This window comes from Rhinoderma darwinii, chromosome 2, assembly GCF_050947455.1.
Source record: "Rhinoderma darwinii isolate aRhiDar2 chromosome 2, aRhiDar2.hap1, whole genome shotgun sequence".
Lineage (NCBI taxonomy): Eukaryota > Metazoa > Chordata > Amphibia > Anura > Rhinodermatidae > Rhinoderma > Rhinoderma darwinii.
This window is the reverse complement of record NC_134688.1, coordinates 393,817,090-393,837,102: the sequence shown is the minus strand read 5'-3', so window position 1 is coordinate 393,837,102 and position 20,013 is coordinate 393,817,090. Positions and strand designations below refer to the sequence as shown.

Below are 20,013 nucleotides of genomic sequence, written 5' to 3'. Positions count from 1 at the left end.
CTAGTATAGCATTAGCAGTAGTACATTAGTAAAGGACAATTGGCACATGGCATAACCGATAGCATTGTAAAGTTTGCTCACTTAATATTTATGACTGTCCTATCTGTCATTCAATATGCTGATCTTAATTGTTTTGAGATAATACCAGCCATCCATATTTGTTTCCTACTTGCGCTAAACGAGGCCAATTCTTAATAACAGTCTGATAGAAACCTTATTTGGCATGTTGAAACATGAAATTAGAAGATGATAAATATAGAGATGTGTCCTACCTTATCTTTCCTATTATCTCATCAAATCCTGAGATGTGTGGGTGAGATGACAAGCTTTAATGAGCTTTTATTAAAAAAACCAAAAACAAACACAGGGTTTTGTGATACTCTGTCACGAGATGTCTATGCTATATGTGTCATTGTGTGGCCACCCAGTGTTTGTGGTGTGAATTACAACCTTTCAAAGGTTTTGCTAAAATGTCGCAATATTGTATTGCATTTATTTATCCTTAACCAACTTCAACTGCAATCTGCTCCTGAATGCTAGAAATTCCACAAAATTAATATTGCAATTCAGAAAGACAAATTTCTCCCCTGTGGATTTTGGACACATGTAACCTGGGCAACATAATGCCAAATATTATGGTTATTCTCATGTGGGTTAAAACAGGATTTGATTCTATTACTTGAAGTTTAGAGTTAAATATATCCTATGTACACAGATCCTGTACAGAGCCATACAGTCCATTTGGCAGAGCTGTTGGCACTCTGTGTGCTGCCATACGTTGCCTCCATTCAGAACTGTATTCACTCATAGAAGCAATTCTTCCAGGGAAGAATATCTTTGTATTATGGTATGCGATTTTCTCATGGAAATCTGAGCTGGCCTCTCCATGTATCGCATTCATCTAAATGGCCAACATAAAACACTACATTTCCCCTGTGGTTTCTAAAGATGGACCTGCGACAATCACTGATTGTGAGGGCCAGCTTAAATATTGATGAGAGAACTAATTTATCTTATCATGTTTTTCAACTTATGATCTAAGGATTTTAAAGATTATTTTCTACTCACAAAAATAATTATCACAAGGGTGCATCCTGTCTGATTCCAAAATGACCCTCTCAATTCCTGCTTAGAGAGGTGTCTTGAACCACCCAGACGCATGCATAAATCAATGCACCCACTGCTTGGTACTATACACAGCAGATTGATTATGTATTTCAGCCTGTGACTAGGCAGTTCATGACCACTGAAAGCAGGAACTGAGAGGGTCATGCTATTGGGGAGAAAAGCAAGAAAAAAAAACCTAAGATTTGTGCCTTGTAGGACCCTATGTAGCTAAGAATATGGGTGTAAGGGTCTCTTCACACATTGCGGTCAAATTGTTTAAATATGTTTGCTGCGATTTTGTAGAACACTGTGGCGTTATGTAACAAAAAAAAAATGACTGACATGTAAACCAAGAAAATTATTATTTTTTAAGATATTGTGTGTAGAGCATCCGTATCCCATTTCAAATAATTAAAACAATGTCTATGATTACAACTAGCACTAGCCCTTCAAGAAATAGAAAACAGAAAATTCATAATTTGCTTACTGCTCATGGACATAGTCTTATATTTAGTGCCATGGACAGGATAAGATCCTGTTTTGGAAGATCAGGAACTTCTTTTCCAAAGGTTTTCATTGGGTAAAGCTTTCCCGACCTCACAGAACGGGATCTAAATGTTATTTGCACTAAATATATACCTTATGCGGAGAGCAGTAATGTGGCCATATACATGAGCCTTTACTCAAACAAGGTCCAATCAATTTAACCAATGGAAAATTACTGAACTCATGTATGCATATCTTATCATTACAACAGTAGTTATAAAATGCCATAACTTCATCCAAATTTAATCAACATATAATTATAATCATATACAGCTAGTGGAACTAGTCAACGTGCTAACAATCTCCTCATTCACTTCCTGCCGATCAGATAATTGGACCTAATATTAAAGATAAGCAGTATCTTCTGGATATAAGTTTGACTAGGAAATCTGCACCATGAAAATGTATGGGAAAAGAGTGTTGTGATATATTACATATATTACCTATAATGTGTTTCTTTTCCTTTTGCTATTTGATCCATATAAGCTAAATTTAATAATAGTAGTGCATCCAGATTTACTTTACATTGAACATATAAACTCATAAATAGTAGTAAAGTATTTAATGATAATGCTCCAAAAATAAATGTAAAAAATGCAAAACAGAAGATTTAGATTGAAATGATAAATGTATTATGCAAAATTGATAGTTGCCAGTAGAAATGAGTTTCCATTAGTAAAATAGTAATTACAGATGAAACAGTTATGACATCATCTTTTCAGTATTCATCATGAATATCAGTATTATCCATGAACAAATTGTCAATGTTGGAAATCCAGGACATATTTTAGAACTTTTACTGTACAGCAATTTAGAAGTTGAATGCCTTATTTAAAATTATTCACATTTAAATGTAACCTAATATCCGAAATTTAATTTCTTATTGTGTGAATAATGTTCTAGATTCAATTGAATCTTGATTATAATTAATTGGTTCATTGATTTCTGAAAAAAATTGCAATGTCCCTGCAGAGTATTATAAAAGGATTTAACAAGTCGGAGAATCTCGGACACTCACTCCACGTTATAAAAAATATGGCTACACTTTATACCTGTGTGCTGTGTGTAGTAGCTTGATACAGAATGTGATCTCAACAGATTTACAAAATGTGTTGTTTTTAGAAAAAAATACTATTGACAGATATAAACTGACATGGGATCAATCTATGGGTGGGGAGGGCAATAATTCCCTGGCAAGAAAAGTATATGGGCCACTTGCTCTTGAATATCTCAGAAGAGCGCCCCCATTACAGATGCAGCAAAGTTTAACTTGACTCTCATAAATTGCTGCACTGTGATGTCACACAACAAAAAACATTGAAAAGCCATTGAAAAAGTCAAATTATAGTCTCTTGCCACTGTGTACTTAACATGTGAAGAGTCAAGTTAAAGACTGCTACCTCCATACATCTCTCTAATAGAGGGGTGGCTGATCAGATTTTTAATGTGTCTATCTGATTACCTGCTGGAGAATCAGGTGAGGGTGGCAAAGTGTAATTGCCTTCAAGACTACTCTTGGCTCTTGGTGCTGGTTCCTTATTATAAATTAGTGAGCTGGATGGTTAAAAAATTGCTACAACAACTGTTTCTGTAAGAGGAAAGGTACAGACATGAGCCTTTACAAATACCAGTTTCACTTAAAGGAACAGTAGGCATGTGTCTATAAATTGCTCTGATAAAAGGATGCTTGCTTTTTAAGATCATGAAAACATTTTAAAGTCATACATGACTTGAAGGGGTTGTCCAGTTTAGAAAACCCATTTTCATATACCTTATTAAGGAAATCAAAATAAATAGAGGGGGTCTGTTCAATATCCCGATCTCATCGCCAGAGTAGAAAGCAGTTACAAAGAAGATCTCACTCTCTGGAGGACCCGTCCTGCTTTAGGGCATGACCACACATGGCGGAATTCTTCCGCAACTGTCCGCATCCATGCCGCACAGAATCTGCGTTGCAGATTCTGCTGCGGATCTGCACAAAATGTGCAGTAAATTGATGCGGACTAGCTGCTGCGGACTGCGGGAAAAGTGCTTCCCTTCTCCCTATCAGTGCAGGATAGAGAGAAGGGACAGCACTTTCCCTAGTGAAAGTAAACGACTTTCATACTTACCGGCCGTTGTCTTGGTGACGCGTCCCTCTTTCGGCATCCAGCCCGACCTCCCTGGATGACGCGCCAGTCCATGTGACCGCTGCAGCCTGTGCTTGGCCTGTGATTGGCTGCAGCCGTCACTTACACTGAATCGTCATCCTGGGAGGCTGGACTGGAGACAGACGCAGGGAGTTCTCGGTAAGTATGAACTTATATATTTTTTTACAGATACATGTATATTGAGATCGGTAGTCACTGTCCCGGGTGCAGAAACAGTTACTGCCGATCGCGTAACTCTTTCAGCACCCTGGACAGTGACTATTTACAGACGTCTCCTAGCAACGCTCCCGTCATTACGGGAGCCCCATTGACTTCCTCAGTCTGGCTGTAGACCTAGAAATACATAGGTCCAGCCAGAATGAAGAAATGTCAAGTTAAAAAAGCAAGACGCATCCGCAGCACACATAACATGTGCATGACAGCTGCGGACTTCATTGCGGAAATTAGAATCTCCATTGAAGTCAATGGAGAAATTCCGCCATGAGTCCGCCACTGCTCCGCAACAGACAGAGCATGCTGCGGACACCAAATTCCGCTCCGCAGCCTATGCTCCGCAGCGGAATTGTACGCATCGTGTAAACGAACACTGCTAAATTAAAGTGAAAGTCAATGGAGAAACGGCTCCGCTGCGGATTAACGCTGCGGAGTGTCCGCAGCGGAATTTAAGTGAAATTCCGCTATGTGTGAACCCGCCCTTAGAGTGCAATTGATTTGAATGGGAACTGTGAAATGCTTAAAGGCTATGGACACCTTTATCGTGGAGAAAAATACTTTTAGATATGTTAGTAGTTACCTACAGTTAAAACATTTTTTATTAAAAAAGTTTCATACTGCAATCTCCATTCTTTAATTTATTTTTAGACAGTTTGATAGACAGTTTACAATTTGTTCATAGTTTCAGACTTTCCTCCTGTGGATGTGTCCCTCTCAGTAATACATTCTGGATGTGAGGTCTGTGACTCCAGGATGATGTTGTCGTCACTAGCTCTCATGTACTAGCACATCTTTATTTGTGTTTTTATTATGTTATTGACCCTCCCTATTTTACTCTGATACTGACAGCATGTGTTATCTCCCCTCCCTGAATTTTTAATGAAGACCAGCTTAATTATGCATATAGGAAGCAAATCAACGTTTAAAAAAAAAATCAGGACAAAGGTGTAAATAGCCTTTCATTTACCTTTTCTCCCCTCTGATGGCACTAATGAGCAATCAAACACTTTCTATTCAGCTATTCAGATAACAGCTGACTGCTGGGGGTCCCAGCGAGCCAATACTATGCTATCTACTTATTGTTAAGAGACCCTTCAGGCAAGTAGGGATTGATCATGAAAGGACCCCTTTCCACAAGGGACCCCCCTCAATGAGCTATAACGGAGAGATGGATGACCTTCATGTGATACTACATATCTGATCAAGGAAAGCTTCTTCTGGAAAAATAACCTGTTTGCTGGGGGTGCCTTTTAGGTGTGGCTGACTTGATAGGTGAAGTTTAAGACTCTAGATATTCTTTGCCTAAAGGCTCCTGAAATATAAATCCAGTTGTGGAAATTGTCCAGAAGAAATATTCTCTAGTACCCTATTATTATAGTGGAGGACATTTATAGTTCTTACCTATGTGCAATGTAAGTGAAAGAATGAATTAATTGACTGAAATAATTATTCCTTTATTCCTCTTCTCATCATATCCAATAAGATGGCTCTCTCTCCCTCTCTCTCTCTCTCTCTCTGTCTCTGTCTCTCTGTCTCTGTCTCTCTGTCTCTGTCTCTCAGTCTCTGTCTCTCAGTCTCTGTCTCTCTGTCTCTGTCTCTCTGTCTCTGTCTCTCTGTCTCTGTCTCTCTGTCTCTCTGTCTCTCTGTCTCTCTGTCTCTCTGTCTCTCTGTCTCTCTGTCTCTCTGTCTCTCTGTCTCTCTGTCTCTCTGTCTCTCTGTCTCTCTGTCTCTGCTGTTCCCTTGTTTTTACAGTTTCGTTACAAAATGAAAACACTAACTGGTAACAACACTAAAGAGTTGGAATATGTGAATATATTAATTTACATTAGTATTGCATAAACGCAAATTTCAGAATTACCATATAAATGCGAGGTTGAAAATATGTGATATGTTTATTGAGCAATCTCTCTTGAAATGCACTGGTTCTTCGTGAGCACTAAAATGATGACATCAGAGCTCATCTGTTTTCTCATACATATTTATATTTTATTAGGAATGCAAAGCAAAGACCTGGAGGCCCAGTATAATATTGAAAAGGGACACTCTAGTTATCAGGGAAGTAAGAGAAGACGACATAGGGAATTATACCTGTGAACTGAAGTATGGAAGTTTTTTAGTAAGAAGAACAACTGAATTAACAGTAACAGGTAATTGCAATATATTTACTTTTTGTTTATAATGTAAGCTTCACTGTGTTACTAAGTTCTCTGATTCCTCCCCTAATACAGTTCATTAGTTATTTGTTTCTTGAAATATATTCCCTTTACTGTGTTGATTTTTGGAAAAACATTCTTAGAAAGGTAGCTCTAGAAATGTAAATATTATGATGGAAGACATGGCTGGGTAATTGGGCAGTCCGATTGCCTAGACAACCGTGCGACCCCGGAGGGGTCTACTGCAATGATCCGGAATGCCCACTGTTGCTTTTAAACTTCTGGCTGCGGAAGCAGCATAATTGGAGTTAACTGGAGTTGTCCTTCAAAAATATAAGTATTTTTTTATGATATCACAAAACACTTGGTATTTAAACATACTGGAGTAAATAAAGTTTGTTGGAAATAAAGAAAACTGTAATTTGATAGTATACTAGTTCTTGACCTTATTTGTATATTGTTAGTTGTGGTGAAAGTAGATGGCCAACTTTGCCGGGCATTTTCAGCATATTTGTTGATATTACAAATCAGGTTCTACCAGCTCGTTCGCTTCACTCATAGCCTTGCCCATTTCTGTCTATGTTATGCTAGATGAACACTTCTGAAAATACAGTCATGTGCTAGCCGAGATCTCCAGATCTACAGCTTTTCAACCAAGGACAAGAAGATGTGTTTATGCATGTATCCACAATACATCAAAAATATAAGTTGATTTTATTGGCAGACAGTATTTTGTAACATATTCAGTCAATTGTTTGTTATATCACAATATTTTGCACAGAATCAAAGAATCTCTTTAATATATAATGTAGTTTGATCTCAAGGCCTATGGCTATAGGGGACAGGGTTATTTGTTTACTTAATGATACATAATTTATGATGAAAATGTCCTTAAATGCCTTGTTTATGGATAAGAGATACATTCATATCAACCATGGATAATGGATACATTCAAATAAATTAAAGGACATAGCCTACATTTTGGGACACACTTAGCCATACTTATCCTGACTCTTAATGCATTAAATTCACAGTATTTAAAGAGGCTCTGTCACCAGAGCTGCCCTATCTTGTACCTAATCTAATAGGCGCTTTAATGTAGATAAGTAATGTGTTGTTGTTTTTTTTAAAAATAAACACATTTATTTTTGACAAAGTTATGAACATTTTAAGTGTTATGCAAATTTGTTCTTAATGCCCAAGTGGGTGTTTTTTACTCTTGACCAAGTTTGCGTAGTAAAGCGAAGTGTATGACGCTGACCAATCAGTGTCATACACTTCTCTTCATTCATGTCCAGCTTAATCCACAGCACAGCAAGACCTTGCGCGATCACGCTGTGCTGTGGAATATGCTGGACATGAATGAAGAGAAGTGTATGACGCTGATTGGTCAGCGTCATACACTTCTCTTTACTACGCCCACTTGGTAAAGAGTAAAAAAAACACCCACTTGGGCATTAAGAACAAATTTGCATAACACTTAAAATGCTCATAACTTTGTCAAAAATAAAAGTTTTTTGTTTTAAAAAAAACAATACATAACTTATCTACATTAAAGCGCCTATTAGATTAGGTACAAGATAGGGCAGTTATTAACTGGTGACAGAGCCTCTTTAACTTGACTTTTTCAATGACTTTAACTTGACTTTTTCAATGAGTTTTCAATGGCTTTTGTTGTGTGATATCACACTGCAGCAAGTTATCAGAGTCAAGATAAACTTGGCTACATCTGTATCTAATACAAAGTTTTTTCAACTATATTTATACTGTCCAGGACAACCTATTTAAGAATGTACAATTTAAAGACTTGTTCACCTATGTAACACTTTCTGTATTGGTCCAATGTAACTTGTAGTAAAAAAATAAAAATAAAATAATTTACCATTTGGTGCATACAGCTCCTCTGCAGTCCAATGTGTCTTCATGGATGTAGACCACAAACTGTGTGTGAGTTTTGAACTTGCCATCATGTGTTACAATAGGGATAGGACGTTTAGAATTGAGTAAAACATGACTGTAGGATCAGACTACTCAAACATTTGTAGTCTGTAACCATAGGGACACATTGGTCTGCATAGGATCAGTGTACACAAAAAAGTAGGATGTTTGTAATTAAGACTGGCAAAGTTTTTTTTTATTTCAGATGCATTTGGGCAATAAAAAAACATTGGTTGCAATGGTGGAAATTCTCTCACGCAGCACATGCATTTTACAGGAAAGAGTATAAGACTATAGATACCCTATATGTAGATGAAAATTGAAGTGAGTTACTGTACAACCTTAGGAATGTACAGTTTAAGGCCTCATGCACACCACCATAGTGGTGTGCACGGCCGTGATTTCGGAGAGTCATCCGTGGGCCGCCTGGAAATTGAGGACTGTGCATTCATTTCAATGAGGCTCCCGGGCAATGCACACACCGTGGAAACCACGGTCGTGTGCATGGGCCCAAAGATTTGCGGGTGAATTGCGGTCGCAAAACACGTTCGCGTGCATGGGGCCTTAGCCTATAAGATAGATGAGAAAGAATGAGAAGGGGCGAAAAACAATAGAAGTTTCTGACATAGCAATGTTTAATAAATGAGTAATTTTTACTACATTACTGTATATATGTCTTGTAAATTTTGTGCATTTCTCTACATTTCACAAATGCAAGCATCAGCTTTGTTAACATTTTAAGATGTCACTGCAGAAATAACTCTTTTTTTTCCAGTGACAGCAGTTTATTTATGACAAGCTGAAATACATCCTAAGCTCACAATTTGCTGCACAGAACATTTAAGCATTTCTACAAATCCATCACTAACTGAAAAAAAGCGCATAGAAAAATGAAAGTTGCCACTGCTTACATTCACCCTGGCTGTTATATTTATTTCTCAGTATTACACTAATAAACCAAGAGCCTTTGATAATGGCGGGTAATACCCACCTGTCAGATTAAGGCAATTGCTCTGGGTAGTAAAATAAATGTGAACAATCAATCATGCTCTGGGAAATATTACTTTTAGTATCAGCTTGTGATTTTTTTAGTATATAAAATAAATTAATTTTGTGGCTGGGAACATTTAATTATTGTGTAGTGATTAGACAAAATGGCACACATCAATATATAATTCTCTGCTCGCTTGTAATATGCTGCTGCTAACAGATTAAGTCTATCTTTATTTGATTCATATCAGCCTTGCTGTCAGTTATGTAGTACTGCAAATAATAAGGACAGAGATCAAGCCTCTAGATATGCCTCTTTGCTATGCAATATATCCCATAATGGTTATTTTACCCATGTTCCAGTACCATCAGCAGTGAGAACATGAAATCAATGTGATCAGAAAGACCAAAAGGGCATAACACTTGTGAAAAATAGTGAATTTTTGTTTTTGTTATGACTCAATGCTTAATTGCAATGTTCATAGCTCATGTAATTTTTGGATATGTTCAGATTTTTAATGAATTCAGCAGTCAGTTAATCACTTTAGCGGGATCATTGTTTTCTCTACTTTACTAAAATAAATAATCACTTTTGGATTCATGGATGAGACTTTCTAAACTAAGAATCTAAGGGTGCAGACACACCTGACGTAAAAATATGCTGCGGAAAACTGTACAATATAAGCCTATGGGAAAAATATTTTGCAAGAAATTTAGAAATCTGTCTGTGGAATATTTTTCTCCCATTAACATTCGCCTCAACCGAATGGTTTGCTTTCTCCCTGGTGCCAGGGCTTGACATGTGGTGGAATGGGTGGATAAATTACTGGGAGAGGCTGGTGAAGATGCAGCATCTTTGGCCCATGTAGGAACCAGCGACAGAATACTTGGTTGGTGGAGGAGACTTAAGAATAATTTTAAAGAGCTATTGTGGGATACAAGCTGAAGGGAAGGACCTCCAAGGTTGTATTCTCAGGAATACTGCCTGTGCCATGTGCATCACAGGAAAGACAGCGGGAGCTCAGGGAGTTAAATGAATGGCTTAAGTCTTGGTGTAGAGGAGAAGGCTTTGGGTACCTAGAGCACTGGGCTGACTTTTCATTGGGGTACAAACTGTATTCTGCAGATGATTTGCACCTAAATGGAAGGGGGTCCACTGTGCTGGGGGAGAGAATTCTAGCTGGGATGGCGGAGTATTTAAACTAGGGCTGAGGAGGGAGATCAATGTAGAAAATAAAAGGGTAGTTAGGTTAGAGAGGGGTCAACCGATATTGGAGGGTGGAGAAATAGACCGTGGGGAGAGGATTAGGCAACAGGATAAGTAGATCCTGTCATTACAAAACAACATTGAAGATAAATATGACCACAAAGTTTTTAAAAAAAGAAAATCACATTTAAATTGGAAGGCAAATTAAAGAGTATGTTCACAAATGCCAGGTGTCTTGCAATCAAATGTGAGAGCTAAAGGCCTTGGTACTGGAGGAACATATAAATATATTTGGTGTTGCTGAAACATGGATGGACTCTTTATTATGACCAGGCTGCAAATCTACAGGGTTTTAAACAGTTTCAGAAAGACAGAGCAAATAGGAAAAGTGGTGGTGTATGTCTGTATGTGAGAAGTGATATGAAGGCAAGTGTGAAAGAGGCAATAGTGGGTGAAGATTATGAGGAGGTTGAAAACTTGTGAGTGGAATTACATAGGGAGGTAAACAATGAAAAAACTATTTTAGGTGTAATCTTTGCCCCCCCCCCCCCCCCAATATAACTGAAAAGATAGAAAGTCAGCTGTATAAAACAAATGGAGCAGGCTGCACAGGCTGGTATGGTAGTGATAATGGGAGATTTTAATTATCCAGATATTAATTGGGGTCATGGTTTTGCCTACAACTGCGAAGAGGAGACATTTCCTCAACCTTTTGCAGGATAATTTAATGGGCCAGTTTGTGGAAGACCCGACTAGAGGTGAAGCTCTGATGGATCTGGTCATTTCAAACAATGCAGAGCTTGTTGGGAATGTCAATGTTCGTGAAAATCTCGGTAGCAGTGATCACAATATAGTTGCATTTGACCTTTTCTGCAAAAAACAAATGCAGGCTGGGAGGGCAAATACACTTAATTTTAATAAGGCCAATTTCCCCAGGATGAGGGCTGCATATGCAGTACATGGACTGGGAACAACTAATGTCAAATAATGGTACAAATGATAAATGGGAAATCTTAAAATCTACTTTGTATAATTATAGTGCAACATTTTTTTTTATAGGAAACAAGTATAAACTACTAAAATTAAACACATGGCTTATACCTTCTGTAAAAAGGGGCAATACATGACAAAAAAAAAGTGCATTTGAAAAATATAAACCTGAGGTACATCTATAGCCTTTGCAAATTGCTTAAAAGAGCTTAATAAAATCTGTAAAAAAAAAAAAAGGCAAAAGTACAAAATGAAAGGCAGATAACAAAACAAAGATAAAAAAACAAATCCCCAAAAATTCTTCAAGTATATAAAAAAAAACAAGGTCTGAACATGTAGGACCCCTAAATAGTGGTAATGGGTAGTTGGTCACAGGGGATTAAGAGATCAGAATTACTAAATAGGTTCTTTAGATCTGTGTATACAAAAGAAGAAAGAGCAACTGATGTAGCTGGTGCCAGTGCTGTTAATACATCAGTTAATATACTGAATTGGCTGAATGTAGATATGGTCCAAGCTAAGTTAAATAAAATAAATGTGATCGGGACCAGATGGGTTACATCCAAGATTTCTTAAAGAACTTAGTTCAGTTATTTCTGTCCCCCTCTTCATAATATTCAGAGATTCTCTAGTAACTGGTACAATGTGAGGGACCAATTTTCAAAAAGGGCTCTAGGTCTTCCCCGGGTAATTATAGACCTGTAAGCTTAACATCCATCGTGGGAAAAATGTTTAAGGGGCTATTAAGGGACTATATGCAGGATTATGGGACAAAAAATAGTATTAAAAGGGACAGCCAGCATGGATTTATTAAGGACAAGCCTAGACAGAGGGGCCGCTGTGGATATAGTGTTTTTGGACTTTGCATAGAAATTTGACACTGTCCCTCATAGACGTCTAATGAGTAAATTAAAATCCATAGGTTTAGAAAGTATAGTTTGTAATTGGATTGAAAATTGGCTCAAGGACCGTATCCAGAGAGTTGTGGTAAATGATTCCTACTCTGAATGGTCCCCGGTTATAAGTGGTGTACCCCAGGGTTCATTGCTGGAACAACTATTATTCAACTTATTTATTAATGATATAGAGGATGGGATTAATAGCACTATTTCTATTTTTGCAGATGACACCAAGCTATGTAGTATTGTTCAGTCTTTGGAAGATGTTCATAAATTAATAGCTGATTTGGACACACTAAGTGTTTGTGCATCCACTTGGCAAATTAGGTTTAATGTAGATAAATGTAAAGTAATGCATCTCGGTACCAACGATCTGCGTGCATCATATGTCCTAGGGGGAGCTACACTGGGGGAGTCACTTGTTGAGAAGTATCTGGATGTACTTAGATCATAGATTAAATAACAGCATGCAATGTCAATCAGCTGCTTCAAAGGCCCGCAAGATATTGTCGTGTATTAAAATGGACGCGCGGGACAGGAATATATTATCACATTACAAAGCCTTAGTGTGGCCTCGTCTAGAATATGCAGTAGTTCAGTTCTGGGCTCCAGTTCATAGAAGAGATGCCCTGGAGTTGGAAAAAAATACAAAGAAAAGCAACTGAACTAATAAGGGGCATGGAGAATCTCAGTAATAAGGAAAAATTAAAAAAAATAAAAGTTAAAGAGGCTCTGTCACCACATTATAAGTGCCCTATATCCTATATAAGGAGATGGGCGCTATAATGTAGGTGACAGTAATGCTTTTTATTTAAAAAAAAAGATTTATTTTTACCACTTTATTAGCGTTTTTATGCTAATGAGTTGCTTAATGCCCAAGTGGGCGTATTTTCACTTTAGACTAAGTGGGCGTTGTACAGGGGAGTATATGACGCTGACCAATCAGCGTCATGCACTCCTCTCCATTCATTTACTCAGCGCATAGGGATCCTGTTAGATCCTTATGTGCTGTCTTATACTTACACATTAACAATACTGAAGTGTTTAGACAATGAATAGACATTCCACGGAATATCTATTCACAATCTCTGCACTTCGTTACTCTGTCTGTGGTAGTTACAGCAGAGGACGCATAATCTCACGCATAATCTCACGTGATCTCAGGTTACAACGAGATCACGCTTCCTCTTTAAAAAAAGAAGACTAAGGAGGGGACATGATTAACTTATATAAATATATGAATGGCCCATACAACAAATATAGTATAAACTTGTTCAATGTAAAATCCCCTCAAAAGACAAGGGGGCACTCCCTTCGTCTGGAGAAAAAGGTTCAATTTCCAGAGGTGACAAGCCTTCTTTAATGCGAGAACTTTGAATCTATGGAATAGTCACCGCAGGAGCCGGTCACAGCAGGGACAGTAGATGGCTGCAAAAAACGCTTAGATAATTTCCTAGAACAAAAAAATATCAGCTCCCATGTCAATGTGAAGAATTCTTGTTTGAATGTTGATCCAGTCGGATTAAATCTTCTGGATCAATAGGGGTAAAACAAAGTTCTATAATTTCTCCCATCCCTTCCCTTTCTCCCATTCCTTGGTTGAACTTGATGAACGTGTGTCTTTTTTCGACTGTACTAACTGTATAACTGTGTAACTATATAACATTGTACAGTTTTCCGCCACCAGTGACTGCAACCTAAGAAATTAGCTGTGGTTATTGAGAAATCTCTGTTAAGAACTCACTTCTATAAGCCAAAGCAAAGTGAAAAGTTATTTCTTGGCGGTCAAACACCATCCACTGAAATGTATGAACACACATCATGCGGTAAATGCTTATTGCATGGCATTCATTTAAATAAAGACACTTCTCTTAAAGTACCACTTCATTCCCCCTTAAAGTGGTTGTCCCACAAAGAGATTTGTTTATAGTTAAATTCAGCCCCAAATTCTGAAAATTTCTTGTATTTACAGTCATTAAAAAAAATGCTTACATCACAGATATTCCGGGAATGATGTTAGTACAGCGGCACCTACTGTTTATATTCAATAGCCTTTCTGTGTCCACTTCAGAAAATGTACCAAGGTGGACACACATGCTCAGTCTTGCTTCTGTTTCTGCTCCACTGGATATGTGGAGGGATCCCTGGTGTGATGAGCCGGCTGCCTCTGAAGCGTCTTCTCTGCTGGTCAATGGAGAAGCTGAGCATGTGCAATTTCAGTAACGCTGTCTCACTATTTTATCACTTGCTTAGCATCTCCTCTGACAAGCTGAGAAGACACTGCAGCGTCACAGGCAGAAAGCTCACCACACCCTTCACATACCCAGTGGAGCAGAGAGAGAAGCAAGACTGAGCATGTGTGTCCACCTTGGCGCATTTACTAAGGTAGAGACAGAAAGGCTATTAAATAAAAACAGCAGGTGGCGCTATGCTAAGATTATTCCTGCAGAATCTGGGGATATAAGCATTTTTAGCTTTTAACGTACAAATAACTTTATTTTGCTAGAAAAAACATCATACGAAGAAAAACTATCATTTAGCATTAGTATGATTTTGGTATAAAACCTGTTAAGATTAGTTGGTTACAAGCGGCTTTACTGAAATAAACATCTTGCTTACATAAAGCAAACATTTTTCAAATCTTAAACGTTTCCATAGCAACTAGTTCTTGTAGAGTTTTAAACAATCTTTAATCTTGTTTTGTAATCTGTTTTTTGAGTACTCTGTTTATGGGGAATTTCTATAAACTAGAGACACACATTTTGAAAGTAATTATAATTCCACAACACATGAATAGAAAAATAAATATCTAAAACAGAACACACTGTATTTTAGAACATAGATAACCTTTTTTATTGTGCCAGAAAATAAACTAATAAAAGTTTTCGATCTCTTTCTATTTTTCTGTTGCTTTACTGCATATTTATACTACACTACATATTATGTCAGTATAGGCACTATACGACCTCGAGCACAGTGGTTTGGGAGATCGCACACTGCTAGAGCCTAGTCAGTGAGCGGCAGCCACTTAAAGGGGTATTCCGGCTACTTGAATATGGACCTATGTCATACATCTCTGCACAATATAAAAGTCTCAAATTTGTTATAGTAAGTGATTTTGCATCGTTCTTTGTATAAAATGACATTTAGAGTCCCCTGATCTTGTTGTTTGGTCTACGTTACTAATAGCTACGACCATGAGTGAGCAGAGAATCTCGTGAACATGCAAACAGGCTGATCTGTGTGGCAGGGTATGATGGGAAAAGTAGGAGATCAGGTCACATGGTAACAGTGGCGGCGCCATGATACTTGATGAAGAAACCACAATGGTGCTGGAGCTGTTGGAGAGCAAAATAAGCTAAAGGGGAATCGAAGAACAGCCATACATGTTACATTAGAAAGCTTAGAGGTGCATAATAACTTAGCTGTGATCTTTGAAAAAAACAGCCACTAACCGGAATACCCCTTTAAGGACTTAATCACACAAGAGTGTCTGATTTGCATCCGGAAAAAAACAAACCATTTTTTATCCCTATAAATATCCGTGTTGCGACCGTATGGTTTCGTTGTGTCACTTGTTTTTCTTGTCTGTTTTTCTCCTCTACGAGCACTCCCTGGTTTATTTTTTCTTCTGCATTTCTTTAGCAAATGATTTGTGAGAAACAGACAGCACATGGATGTCTTTCATGTGCTGTCCATTTTTTTCATGCACCCATAGACTTTAATGGGCGAGTCTGGTCTGCAAAAATGGACCGAGGGTAGTGGGTGCATGATGTGAGTTTCTCGCAACGAACACAGGCTCCGTGAAAAAAATGGATGTTTCGAATAGCCACATTGAAATACATAGGTCTGTGTGCTGTGCATTATTGTAAATGACACCACACTGACGAGAAATAGCTTCATGTCAATAAAGCCTTAAAGGTTCTTTTCCAGCCAGTAAAAATTGATGGCCTATCCTCAGGAAAGGCCATCAATAGCTGATGGGTCAGGATCCGACTCCCGAGATCCCCGCCGATCAGCTGTTCTAAATGGGGTGCAGCGCTCGTACGTTCGCTGCTTCCCCTTCATTTCTTCTTGCTCACTGTGAATCGTCGACATGCATTTAGCGGTGATACACAGGTATTGCAGCCTTCTCACAATGAAGTGAATGGGAGAAAAGGCTGCAATACCTGTGAATCGCCACTAAATGTGTGTCGAAGATTCACAGTGAGCAAGTAGAAATTAAGGGGAAGCAGCGAACATACGAGCGCTGCGGCCCCTTCAAACAGCTGATCGGTGGGGATCCAGGGAGTCGGATCCTAAACTATAAAATTATTTTGCATGTATTTAGCAAAGACTAGTATCAGTTAAGTGACCATTAATATGTGGCAATAGCAGCTGTAGGCGTTTTCCCTTCACATGGTAAAATTTTTTATTTGCATTACTCATAGATCTATGATATTCACTGGCATCATGAGTATTGTATATCATTTCAATAATGTTTTATTGTTGGGTGGGAAACCACGTTACTGTTTATACTCCTGTTGTCCTGCACTGGCAGTGCAATGGTTTAGGTAATAAAACTATCCTTGTTTCTTTTATTCTAATGTACTTCATTGATGCTATATAAACATACATATTCAATGGCTATCTAGCAGCGGGTTCCAAAGACCTCCTGCAGCGAGAATCAAGCTCTAAAGAATTCTGCCATTATAACCACGAGGGACAGCCAGCAAACATTATGACACTGTCATAGGCTTTCACTCAGTGTGAGATTATTGCTAGACTCCATAAGAGCATGTGCCACAAACTAATGCACTTCTGTGAGGCTTATGTTTGCATGATGTAAGAAGCTGACAGGAGGAGATGAAGTTATAAAATAATTTATGCTGAGATGCTCTGGCATTTCATAAAAATAAGCCTCATTTTTAACTTCTCATTGCATCAAAAATGACAGCACTTCCTATAGACCTGGTGGTTTCTGCTTAAAAAAAATCTTAATAGAAGGTTCCATAGTTACAGGAAGATGATGAGTTATAAATAAATGTAAAAAAAAAAAAGCTACAAAGAAATTAAGAATAAGATATTATGCAATGTGGAACTGCATCAATGTATTGCTGTAGTGACTCCCAGCAGGGCCACCACCGGGGAACTGTCAAAGGTCTAAGTCCAACAAGGGGGACCCACACGTTTCTATACACTGCCAACCGCTATCACTACATGTTAAGTTAATGAGTCCTATATAATAGGTGCTCACTAAATATAGTATATCACACTGAAACAGAACATAAGGATCATATTGTCCTCCTCATGTCCCAATATTGGGCCACATATTACAAAAATCCTTTCCGCTACTCCTCTGCATCAAAAAGTATGGCCCGTTTGACTGTTTGGGGGCCTAAATATTCCAAACAACAGCACTGTCTCCCAATATTGTAGCTTTCCAATAGATTTCATATTTATATTCAGTTAGGGTTAGGTTAAGAATAGGTTAATGGTGCAGCCACACTGTGCCCTAGCTTCACCCCTGCATGGGTGGCTCCCATACTCTTTTTAACAATTTATTTTATTTTTTTTATTTTTTTTAGACGAGCTGAATAAGCCAGAGGTGCCAACAGAAGGAGCAAAGGGGTTGACAGAGACATACAGTGGTCACAGCTGTTACACTGTTATACTATGGAGTTGCATCACGATGCGACTACTGGTTGCTCATTGGTTAAAAAGGGAAGCAGATGTATAATTCAGTTGCCGCTAGCGGTAGTGGGGTTATATTTTTCTCAAATTTTCAAATGTTTAAGGGTTTGAAATTGGTCCAGAATGGGGAGGAGCAATCATAAAAATGTACACATTTGAAAAAAACAATTGCTGCAATATTGGATTTTCCCTGATGAACCCGCCATTTAAAGCGGAGACACGCGTGGGTCTTGACAAGCGGACAAGCGAGAGAACAGCAGGGACCACGCATGCCTGTTCCTGGCAGTATAAAAGAACAGCCCATACATGGCACGCCATTAGATACTTTTAACAGTTGGACCACATGATAGGTATAGGGCTCGTAAAAAGAGGGGGCAAAGAGAGTGACGTGACCAGTCATGTGCCCCATGTCAGCATTGGGAAACGGGGCAAATTTTGATACAATAAGTGCATTACACATGTAATCACATTCAGTTTGTTAAAAGCACTGACACATAAAAGTGTTAACTCGGAAAACCCATTTAAGCACTATGCGCTTTAGTTTATACACTTTATTGCAGCGATATACTGTATATTGTTAATATTTTGTCATATACATATTGGCTTTAATTATGTTTTGGTATTTCTATTGGCGAGGAATTTGCATTCTATTTTCGTAATATAATATTGAATTACCAAAGTGGAGGACTCCTCTTATTACAATGCAGCCGCTACTACTAGTATGAATGTTTTTTTAAATGTTTTTAATTGTGTGGTCTTTGTTATCAATACAGATTTTTTTGATAATGCCATAAAATAGAGGTTGAGTTACTGTACAATGCCCACTTTTCTTTTTATTGTTCATATATTTTTGGCAAAGTTTATTTGTACCCTCATAGTGTTGTTGGGGTGATATATTAGGTGGTGCTCACCAGTTTTTTCGAATGCACACTTTTTAGTCTCACATCCAGTATAGAGATTGACTTAAAGCATTTGGATCAGAGAAACTTTAGCATAGCAGGACCTGATAGCAGGCCATCCCTTCAAGAAATCTCACTAGAATTATCTGAAGTTCTATCAGGGGCATAGCTAGAATTCATAGCGCCCCATAGCAAAATCAGGTTGGCACCCACCACCTAGCCTAGTGACAGAAAACTGAAACTGCATCATACGTAGCAATAATTAAAGCTATAGATAAAAACGACATACCGTATATCAAAGAATACACCTAATAGTACCAGACAGCAAAAAGTCACCAACGTGCTATTCCTTCTAGTTACGATGAGTCCTATGTAAAACAACAAAAAATATTGTGATAAATGGCAAATTAAGGATTACTACATCTGACAAGCACAGTTCTGCTACATCTGTAGGACTAAATTATTATATGGAAACATTTTGCTACAGCTTCAACATAACAGATTATTACTGGCAGGGCCGGCCTTAGGCTACAGGGTGCCCTGTGCGGAATTGCTCTTTGGTACCCCCCACTCCATTTATCATTGTTATGTATTGTCGGCATTTGGTGCTTTTGTTTGTGCATTTGTCACGCCTAAAAACGCGTCAAAAATGCTTGGTTTAAGCGTCCCATTGACATCAATGATATAGCGCGCCATCAGTGCATACGACGCATTTTGTTTAAAAATGTGTCGTGTAAAAGAAGAAGCGTCAGGTCAATTCTTTTACACCTAAAACGTGCCAAAAATGTGCCAAAATTGCACCTAATTTCTATAGTCAATGGAAGTTCTGATTGAGCGGCAAAAAAACACGCCGAAGGCGTGCAAAAAACGCAATGAATACGCGTCAAAAGCCCCTGTAGTTTAAAAAGAACTTTACAAAAATACGCACAAAATAAAAAACACCTCAAAATACGGAGCTGTTTTCAAGGGAAAACAGCTCCTGATTTTTAGCCATTTTTTATTCAAAGTCACGTTTTTCACTGCGTTTTTAACAGCCATTTTTGGAGCTGTTTTTCTATAGAGTCTATGAAAAACTTCCCCAAAAATGGCTGAAGAAGTGACATGCACTACGGCCGCGTAAAACACACCCGGTCAGAACAGAACGCCGTTTTCCCAATGGGCAGATGTCTGGAGGTGTTCTGCTTCTGATGTTTCCGCCGTTTTTAGCACAGTGTGAACAAGGCCTATGTTTTGGTAATGCTGTTTTCA

At 38.2% G+C, this 20,013-nt stretch overlaps 1 protein-coding gene across 1 annotated transcript in view; it reads left to right on the top strand.

Moving 5' to 3' along the window:
- Positions 1 to 20,013, top strand: part of IL1RAPL1 (interleukin 1 receptor accessory protein like 1) — a 1,275,811-nt gene that overhangs the window by 765,849 nt on the left and 489,949 nt on the right. Inside the window, exon 5 of the mRNA XM_075854004.1 lies at positions 6,010 to 6,163. Within this exon, the coding sequence (XP_075710119.1) occupies positions 6,010 to 6,163 (154 nt within the window). The remainder of the gene's footprint in view (positions 1 to 6,009; positions 6,164 to 20,013) is intronic.